At 39.7% G+C, this 10,618-nt stretch overlaps 1 protein-coding gene across 4 annotated transcripts; it reads right to left on the minus strand.

Moving 5' to 3' along the window:
- Positions 1 to 1,833: 1,833 nt before the first annotated feature.
- LOC21403884 lies at positions 1,834 to 10,017 on the minus strand. Of its 4 annotated transcripts, XM_024161153.1 has the most exons (12): positions 9,920 to 10,017; positions 9,762 to 9,826; positions 8,331 to 8,727; positions 6,709 to 8,160; positions 6,334 to 6,600; positions 5,777 to 6,246; positions 5,561 to 5,688; positions 3,591 to 5,303; positions 3,436 to 3,484; positions 3,090 to 3,337; positions 2,823 to 2,930; positions 1,834 to 2,389 (listed from the first exon to the last, which is right to left on the minus strand). In XM_024161153.1, exons 3-12 carry the CDS (start codon positions 8,521 to 8,523, stop codon positions 2,164 to 2,166), a joined length of 4,854 nt encoding a protein of 1,617 aa, XP_024016921.1. In that variant the 5' UTR covers positions 8,524 to 8,727; positions 9,762 to 9,826; positions 9,920 to 10,017; the 3' UTR covers positions 1,834 to 2,163. The 4 variants fall into 4 exon arrangements, with proteins under 4 accessions (XP_024016921.1, XP_024016918.1, XP_024016920.1 ...); XM_024161150.1 differs by having other exon boundaries at positions 6,334 to 8,160; XM_024161152.1 differs by lacking the exon at positions 9,762 to 9,826 and having other exon boundaries at positions 6,334 to 8,160.
- Positions 10,018 to 10,618: the final 601 nt, after the last annotated feature.

The following is a 10,618-nucleotide window of genomic DNA, read 5'->3' on the forward strand; positions in this document are numbered from 1 at the left end:
ATTAAGTCGACTATGAAGTTCGCTTAGGGTTTGCAAAATCGACATTCTTAGTTCAATTTTTCTTGATAGAATCCTCCAAGATTTTAGTAACACGAACTGATGCAGAAAAGAGTGTGCCGGTAGAAATCAATTTCCGACTCAGCCTGTTGTTCAGGTAGACATGATAGCTGCCAACCCACATATGGAAGGTGATATATATATATATATATATATATATATATATATATTTGACAGATGATGCCATTGAGAAGAGAGACGAGTGCATTCATTTCCCTCTTCACATTATTACCATTTTCTTTTGAGTATAACGAATTTGTGCATTTGCAGTGACTGCTGTTGAGAGGTATGATTTTTAGATTTTTACTCGTTACAATTAGTAGTATAGTTTAAAGGTTTTGAGTGAATTTGATTGCCCTTGAAAACAAAAGAAACAATCTTCTCACGTTAAGCCAAGCCAAATTCCAAGCAAATTGTGGAAGAATAGTAACTTTGCATGTTCTCCTGCACTTCGGAAAATATATCCTGTCATGTTTACTTTTTTCCCTGTTTGACTTGCTAGAGGTTCTTTATTGTTCAATATCTTTGTTCCCAACCAAAAGAACCCACATCTTATCATTTGATAGGCATGGCAAAAGCGTTGAGTATTGATGTTACCTTTTCTTTATGGTTTCAATTTGACAAGAAAAGCCACCCATGTAGAAACAAATAATGAATATTTCATTTAGGACCACCGAACTGTATTTCCTTAAACCCCTCAAAAAAAGATATAATAAAATCAAAGTCCACCGAAGCATGAGTATCCATGGAGTGACCAGGACGAGCTGGGCCCCATTTTGAATGGTGGCAAACTAGTACAGCCCCACAATGGTGATGATGGAAGAGAATCAGTATTGTGTGGAAATAAAAACACCCAGCAATGTTGTCAGCTATTCTGTTTAGAAAGACACGCTGTCTGGTGTCAACCAATTAAAGCTTCCTCGTATGCACAACCCCACAAGAGCTGTCATTTTTTTATGTAAAAGATTTGGGAATGTTTCTTTGTTTCATTGTTCTTTATTCTTCTACCGGTTCAGAAAAGATTTTCTCTACTCTCTCTCACATCACTTTCCCAATCATGAATGGATCAGATACTGATACTGACAGAGTGGACACCAAATTTATTATTAAAGAGGATCACAAACTTTCTCTGATGTGTCAGTGCTGCTTTGCAGTCAACTTTTTATTTTTATTTTTAAGCAAGAGTGGCTAAGACTATCAAAAGTACTGAATATCCTTTCAGACAATAAAATACATGCTTTGTCATCAACCAATAAAAGCCCTTTTCTTGTCATTTACCACATCATGCATGCACACCCTTTTGTGACGTTTGAGGGACACAGAATCATTTGTCTGAACCCTTGTACTCTTCAAAAAGATTAAATTAAGTGTATAAATATAAAGTTGTCATAGAAGCTTCTATAACCTTTTTATAGATTTTTTGCTCCCCAACAAACCTGAAGCCAAAACTAAAACTAGTACACGTGACAAAGGAGAATAAATTATTAAGGAAATGCAAAATTTGAGAACCTTCTAAACCCCAATGCTTGTCTCTTCAATAAAAGAACCTGGTGGAATTAGTTTGGCAGAAACAAGCACTATAAAATTACAACCAAATGTACCTATTTACATATTTGGTGGCTTGACTATTGCTTGACCTTCAAGACGCCAACTCCTCTGTCCTCCAAAATCCATGCGAAATACACCTGAAAAGAGGGCAAAAAGTACAGGACAAAAGAGATAGAAACAACACCACCACAGCTATTATATGTACCTATCTAAATTAGGTATACTAAATTAGACGTTGGAAACTGGAGAGACATTCATACCAAGGATCCTCTTGCTATTTGAAAATATTACTTTGGGTACTACCTATCCTCCTTGGAATTTCATCAAAATATACAAGAAACAATATGTACTTTCTCAAAAATGACAACAATTGGCCTTGTTCAAAAATGAACTAGCAGTCTCGTCACTTGGGGCCGTATTTTCCTTGCATTCCATTTTTCAATCCTCTTCTTTCTTTGATGCCAGAATGTTTATCAACGAAAAGAAATCATTGAGATGCCGATGGAATATATAGATCGTAAGAAGATTCAATTGAGAAGGAGATCAATCAATTGATAATCACAGTGAAAGACATTGTACCCCCTCTGGCACATTGCTGGGCATCGGCAGTCCAGTGATGTATCTCTGGGGGAGCACTCTCGGTGCAGCTGTACCAGAGAAAGATGCAGTTCCGGAGGCATCCCCTGCTCTGATATGGAACTTGGCAAAGCGGTTGATGACAGAAACCTTTTCCAACTCCTGGCATTCCAGTCTCAAGTCTAAAATTGATGCTGCCTTGTCTAATCTGCATCGCCAAATTGAATGTTTTAAAAGAATGTCCTAAAGTTAAAAGGGTTTTGAATATTTGCTTGCTGCCAGATACAGCTTGTTCAGAAATATTCTGAATGATAGAATTTTTAGGGGAGGATGCACTGATGAAAATTTTAATTCCATAGCTTAACAGCGACATTTCCTGGTGGACATGATAAGTAGGGGACTTCAAGCGTTAATAGTGCACATGATCAATCCAGAACTTCCTCTAATTCTTCTCTCCCCCACTCTCTCTTGTTATTGTGTGTTATTAATTTTTGTTTGTTTGTTTGTTTTGGACAAACAACTTAACTAAGCCTTATTCCAATTTCCAACTAAGGGTTCAGAGTTGTTGAATTAACATCTAGCACTTAACCCTACGGTATATGATAACTGAGGTTGACAAGAATGTCAAAATTATTTCATACCTTAACAAGTCATTTTCTATTTTCTTTGATCTCCTGGTGAAATCTTCAACAGCTTTTGAAAAATGTTCAGCTTCAGCGCTCTTTGAAACTTTGAGCTCCTCCGAAAGCCTGAAACAAATTTTACAGACAAATTTATGTTCCATAGCGTAAACCTCAAGCTTAAAACACATTATCTTCGACTACAAACTATGCAGCATTTCAACATTAAAAGTCAAACTCAACTCTCTAGCACTCATTTGGAAAAAAAAAATGTTCAACAACACATACATGTTACCACTGATTAGTGGCTTGCACAAATCATTTCTTTGGCCATGAGCGAGGCTGCATGCATCTCCCAGTGATAATCTGGCAACATAGCATACCACACAGTCATAGTGAGAAGCAGCATTTGCTCTTAAAAGAGGTGCTGGTGCGGGGCAAAGCAGTTGCTGCATGAGCTGTGTTGTCAAGACAAGCCTTCTCTTTGTTCGAAGCAATGGTGGTCTGTCCTCAATCATTTCAACAACATCTTCCACCTGACAACAAAGATGAGAAGTTTTAACCTTTTCTGGACCTCAGTTTCTACATGAAGAAGAATGAGTGGGTTGCATGGCTCAATTAACTAGGATCCCACCTTCTCAATCAACCTGTATGAGGCTTGTGCCCATTCTTGTTCTGCAATGCTGTGGGGAAAAACATTTGAAAAAGAAAAAAAAGATGAGAAAAGGAACATTATTATCTAATGACAAATTAAACGCAAAAGTGAATAGTGGGCACCACTGGAAATACCTCATATCCTGAAATCTCTTGAAGCCTTCAGTTACTTCTTGGTGCCACGGTAAACGTTCAGATGTCATAGTTTTACGTTTCTTTGGTCTCACGGTAGCCGCACTTTGGCCAATGACATCTGAAGAGAGCAGGTAAGAAGCTGAAAAGGGTTCACTTGCAACAACGGCAGCAGCTGTGCTTGGCAAAACCCGGCTACTCTGACTGGCATCAGCAACATCCAGTTGCTCCACAGAAGAATGAATATCAAAATTCTGAGAAGGCTTCGAAATTGAGGACTGTACTCCTGCACTCCCTGCAAGCTTTCCTTCATATAGTGGAGGTATCTGTCCATTTCTTAAAGTTCCATACTGCTTAAACCAGGATGGTACCATATTTAGACTAGCTAGAGGATTTTCTACGTGCTCAGATACCACATTACTGCCACTAGGTTGATTACTAATATCATTCTGACGAAATGCAGCCACTTCTTGAGTAGGCATCTCTTGGAGAGCAGGTTGTGATGAAGCTTTTACCCTCAGATCTTCTCTCGCTTCGGGGAGGAAGCTTGGCATTTTATTATCTCCAGATGACGATGACCTAAGATGTAAAGCAGAATTTAGTCCATCGTCCTTGTAGTTCCTTGATGTTGAATTAGGTTCATACGCCGACTGCTGTCCCACTATAGCACTGACCTGCCGTATATTTAGAACCCCCGTACTTTGGTCAGTCTCTGCATTCTTCATTGCCTGAACTTGGTGCAGCAGGGAGTAGTTTTGACGGGAACCATATGATTGCTTCATGGAATGGTCAAAGGATTCATAACTTCTTTCAGAGACTGTTGGGGAATGGTAATGACTCTGATGTAATCTGCCCAGATCTGATGGCTCATATCCAGCTTTCTGAGAATCTTGGTCATTTAGCTCCTGTTGAGTCAATGAAGTGCTCTCCACACTATTTCTTGAAAGTTCCACAGGGGGAACCTTAGAAGGTTCCATGCTAGAGAGATAATGCTGCGTACTTGTCCATAAACTCGGTGGCCATGCCGAAAACCCACTCTGTTGTAGCATGCTGTCAGGTGGCTGAGGGGTTGTAATAGCCTCAAAACCTGGAAATTGTTGACCACAAAGGTTGGCACGTATCTGTTGGGAAGTATCTTGAGATGGATCGATGTTAAAAGATGGATATCTACTAGCCGTACCATGCAATGATCCCTGAGGAGATGAGCAAGACACAGGTCCATTTGACATGGGCCGCATTTGAAGTAGATTCCTGGTAAGTGGAGGATTGGAAGGAATTGCTGCATTAGAGCTTTGATGTACGTACATAGATGAGGACATGTTTGAGCGTTCTGAAGTGCTAAACTTATTACCCCAGCTCTCTCTTGGAGACAATTCATTTGAAGCCGGCAACGACTGAAATGATGGAGTTAACTGGGTCTGATTTTTCTCGCCTAGATTAGAATGTCCTTGCCTTAAATTGAGGTTACTTGCAGTTTGTGGCAAACCCTGAGAGATGAATGCGTTTGAATTGACTAGCTGTTGAGATGGAGGAAACAACCTCAAAGCAAAACCTTGAGAAACAGATGATTGATTGTACATTTGGGCAATGGGTGCCCGCACATTTCCTGCCTCAGCCACCTCGTGCAGCGGACTAAAGTTGGTGGAGCCAAAATGGGACACAGTGGTATTTTCCTTTGATTGGTCAGCCTTGGGAAGAAGCTCAAGCATATCATGACTGCCATGGTTAAGTTGGTCAGAGATTTCATACTAAAAAATAAAAGTGAAACAAATATATTATGAGAAGGAAAATTGAAAACAGGAAGACAAAGCTTTTTTTTTATTATTATTATTTTATAAAAAAAGGCACACAAATTATAAGCACATGATTAAACCAAGGCTTGTCCAGGAAAGCAGTGACATGCTCTTTAGTGTGCTTTGCAGTTATTATGATAGCAACATTTCCGTTCTATGATAATGTTTTGAATTAACTACCTTGTTTGAGCATTTATATTTGAGCCACCAGAACCAACTGCCCTGTGAAAGGTAGCAGATATATTAAGATTACGTCCAGAAGACTCCTCTGACGCCCTTAAATCTCCTTGAAGATTAGGTAAATGCCCCTGTAATAGCAAAGTTGAATTAAAAAATGAGGTATGCAACTATGATCACCATAAATCTAGTCAAAGAGGAAAAGAATCTACAATTCACCTTGTCCAAGCTAAAAGCATTGTTAGAAACATCACCCATAAATTTGAACTGCCCCAGATGTCCTTGTTTATGGAAGTTGTCCCGTGGAGAGCAGTTCTGCTGCTGCCCATATGCTTCAGCACCTCTATAAGAGTCCTGCATAACATTCGTGATGTTGCTCATCTGATACGTTTTTACTCCTGTGTTGTCATTCTCTTCATTATTCATAGATATTTTAACTTGTGTTACGTAATCAAGCTGATTACTATCCGCAACTTGCTGACTTGTTTCCTGATGAGCCTTACTAATGCGTGAAGCTGGAAGGGCAGCAAAGTTGAACAGTTGTGCATTTTCTCTGCCTAGCAGATTACTATCCGTATCAGATTCTACTTGGGCCAAACCTCCAGTGGATCTTGAAAATGAATCACCACCAGTCTTCCATGGAAAGCCATCGGAATCGTTTTTCTTGTACATGGCTTCACTAGCATGACCTGTCCAACAATCACCCAGAGTTTTCATCATCATAAGTGCCGAAAATACTAGCAACGCTACAAGTTGATCAGCATGTAAATACTCACCTTCTGGTTTGCTACTCGGATCACTAACAATATGATATGAGGCAATTCTCTGCTGATGTGCATTATTTTCTGCAAGCTTGTTGATTTGGGAAGCCCATGAATTGTCCAAGTGCATTGGTTGTTGAACCTGCTCACTTCCCTCCATAGGTAATGGAGGTTGAGGGTTACAATCCAGCCACTCACTTGCGTCTTTGGGCAACTTCTGAATGGATTCATGAGAGTCATCCTGGTGAAGATCTTCTCTCTGCCTGGTCATGAATGCAAAGCCTGTTGGATGAAAACCAGGGAAGCTAGAATTAACACTAGAATCGTTAAGCATTGACAAGGGTTTCGAACCCAAGGATGAGTCGCTCTGCAGGTTATTATCAGCCCAACCTCTTTGTTGCTTCTCCTTGTCCAAGATGTTTGAAGTCTGATTATCAGTCGAGAGCTCTGTATTCTGAAATGACAATCCACTCCACTCCTCTTGCATTCCAGTATCGCTACTTGAAGCTTCTGCAACAGCAGACTGCATAAGAGCACTCCAGCTACCACTTTGAAGAGAAGGAAATGCATTCAATTCAGTTTGTTCCAAAGCATTGCCAAAACCAGTGACCACGTCATTGCGCCTACCAAAGGGAGCATTCCAAACGTCATCATCCATATTATACAAAATTTTCTCCTCCATTGGATCAAGGGAAGCAAAACCCTGTGAAGGGGCGAGCTGCATTGTTTTCTGCTGCAAAACTCCAGGCCAGCCAGCTGGTTCTTGCTTTGCACTAAGTTCCTGCAATGGAGCATTTGCTTGAAGGGAAGTGCCCAGTAAAGAGTTACCCAATGCACCACCACCATTAAAACCCTGAAGGGGAACATGTCCAAACATATTTTTTCCCTGAAGTCCATCTTTGGACATAAAAGCCCCTTGGGGCAGGTAAGCCTGGTCGGGAGAAAAATTATATTGATCACCTAGAAAGGGATTATTGACCGCCATCGATTGCATTACAGGTTTCTGTATTTGGCCACCGACCTTGTTAAACAAATTGGGAGAATCATGTGGCATCCCCTGAACATTGGGAATGTGGCTCATAGTACCTCTTGCATTAGCAACAGGAGTACCATATAATGAGGCATCAAACTGCTGAGAAACCAGAGGCATTGAACGCAATGTCTGACCGTGCTCTTGCAAAAAAACAGATCTGTTAGATATACCTTGAGAAGCAGGAGATGCACCACGCTGCATCCTGTTCAAAAACATTTGTGATGCATCATTTACAGGTGTTCCATTGATGAGAGTCGGATACTGAACTCCAGAACCCTGCTTAGAGATTGAAGAGTGCTGACTTAGTTGCCTGGTATCACCAAATTGCTGTAGTTGCTGTTGCTTCTGAAGTTCCTGCAGCTGTTTGAACATTATGTGCTGCTGTAACAACTGCACGTCACTGTAACCAGACTGCTGCATTGAGGTAGGTTGTGGAACACCCGGTTGCTGGCCCCTCACAAGTTGCTGCTGCCCACCGACGAAGTTAAACTCCGTGGAAGCATCTGTCATTTCTGACCTTTCTGAATTAGTTGTCAGGGTGGGACTGTCCCCTGGAGCATATTCTTGCTGAGATTTAAGGACAGATAAACCTCTCAGTGCTAAATTATGTGGAATAAGACCTGTATTCTCAGCCAAAAACTCCAACTTGTTCTGCCTTTCCTGGAAACTCTGCCGTCCAAGCATAAAGCCATTCGTGTTTAGCTCTTGCTTGATGGATAGAGTATCAGATAAGTCAGATCTTCGAGTCAATTGTCCATAATTCTGATCAAATGCACAAAAAGATTCACTTCCATGTCCTCCCAAAGAACCTGCAAACATAAAAAATTAGGGGTTTCAGAAAGCGTGAATTCTTCACATTGCAAGGATTAAGGCAGAAAAATACCATTTCTTATTTAACAGTGTTAAGTACAAAGCAGTTAATGGTACTAAACAGAGGCCTCTAGGAAACATTATAACCACAAGTAAAATCAGAGCAAACCTAATGGTTGGACAGTATAGTTCTTCAGATTGGAGCTCAGTGGTTCACTGATCTGTCTCTGGTTTTCAACCCACTGATTATAAATAAGCACGGGCCGGCTGTCATTGACAGCGTGAGATAGATGCTGACCCTGCGAAAAGTTCTCTAGCTCATAAAGAATTCGGATCCTTTCTTCAACTTCGTTGCCAGGCATTAAATATCCAACTACAACCCTGTTTCCAGATACTTCTTTTCACTGAAAATGCTTATGCCCGTAGAGAATACCATTATGAACTGGACCACTTCATAGTCACAGTAATGCTTGACTACAAACTTGATGTGCTTAACGTGCAACTCGTACAACAAGTTTACTCCTAGAAGGCAAACAATTTCTTTCTTAGCATACGTCTGAAACCACCTACATAAAAATGTTTTAATAGACAAATGAGATTGGCAGTAATACTAAATAATCATAATTAAGATGTCAAAAAATAGTGGCAAATTGCAGTTATAGTCTTGTCATAGAAAAATATAAAAATAAAAGAAGGTATGACGGAGAACCATCGTACAACGTATAATGTTCGAGTTAAGACAGAGTGCAACAGGTATTTGTATGCGAAAAGCATGCCTATATGGCTAAATTTAAATGTTAAAGTTCAAGTGGGCACGTCTAGAAATAAGAAAAAATATACAAATAAAATCAGGCAACAAGAATTAGGGGACCAAAACAAAAAAGGAGAAAAGAGGCTTGTAAGACCAAGTTCAAAACTTCATGCAAGTGCCAAGAATTTCTCCATTTAATTTCAAGGAAAACTTAGGTTAAGAGGGAAAAATATTGGAAAGTCGGAATTTAAGAACTCGATTGAAGCTTCAAAATTTCGAACTTTTCTACTCTCAAATAACTTTTATGGAAAAAAAAAAAACCCCCAAAAAAGAAATTTTTATATGTTCCCTAAATTTTCCGCTCCCAGATAAGGAAAATTATGGTCTTCCAAAAGTCTTTCGAAGGATAAACAGAAAATGAGAGGCTACAAAGCTGACCAAAAAGGTAGAAAAATTTGGAACATTAGAGCTAATGTGAGCTCTAAAATCACAGAAACTATGGAAAAACTGAACAAAATCCCCTCAGAAACTACAATTAAGCTTTACAAAGCAAAATTAAAGCTTGAAAAAAAAAAACAAAAAGAAAAAACCTCCAAACCCTAAAATCCTCCACAAGACAGACATTCCAAGCTCAATTCCTCGCAGGCAAGAGAGAAATCGCCATTATTGAACACTCCAAAGCTAAATTTGACCAGAATTAAAGCCCCGAAAAAAGCTCAAAACTTTACGCAACCAAAATCACTCATCCTTACACTACAAGGAATCAGCTCAAAGCAGCGAAAACGAGCTTCCGAACTGGAATTCAAGAGCAAAATCAAAGCAAGTGCAGTTGGGAAGAAGCTTGCTTACTGTGTGATCTGAGCGGAGAGTGTTTAGGGTTCTTCAGGAGCGTGGAACTTACGGCGTCGTTTCTTCTGGCAATTGATCAAAGCGTGTGGTTTTCTATTTACATTTATATATACAAATTATAATATATTTTATTATTTATATAATATAATATAATTTACCTTGAAAATTATACAGTTCTTCCTTTTAGAGCTTCAAAACGACGACGCAGAATGCTTTCTCTCACTCCAACGCTTGCCTGAGCTGAAACTTTCTCTCCTTCTCTCTCCAAAAAAAAAAAAAAAAAACCCCACTGCGCAGAGGAGGAAAGTGTGCGAGAAAATACAAAAATGATTTTTCAGACCAGAGAGAAAGAGAGAGAAGGCCGAAGATAAAGGGGATTGGAAACAAACAGTGTCTTAAAACATTATTAATGCATTTTCAACGTGAGAGACGGGAAAAAAAATACAAATAAAAGAAAAGAAAATTAAATTAAATTAAAATGAGATACCGAAAAAAGCGCCTCAAGTTCGGATCCGAGCCTGAGCTCCGGGTTTGGTTCGAATGTTCGAACCAAGACATGGCGAGCGATGTTACGGTGTTTCTCGCGCCTATTTTTGTCGGCTCGCGAAGGAGATATTTGGGTGATCGACGGTTGTGATTAGAGGAAGACGTAAGCTCCTGGCTTTTAAGGGAAAAGGTGAACGGGATATTCGGATTCCACGCGCTTTTGGCCGTACGTGGGAACTGGGAAGAGTTTCCACTTTAGTTTTCTGCTTACTTTTGAAGAAAATTCAAAAAGGACCCCTCCAGTTTCGGTAAATCTAAAACTTACCCCTTAATTTTTAATAATAATGAATATATCCTTTATTTTTAAATTA

This window comes from Morus notabilis, unplaced genomic scaffold (genome assembly GCF_000414095.1).
Source record: "Morus notabilis unplaced genomic scaffold, ASM41409v2 Scaffold241, whole genome shotgun sequence".
Classification (NCBI taxonomy): domain Eukaryota; kingdom Viridiplantae; phylum Streptophyta; class Magnoliopsida; order Rosales; family Moraceae; genus Morus; species Morus notabilis.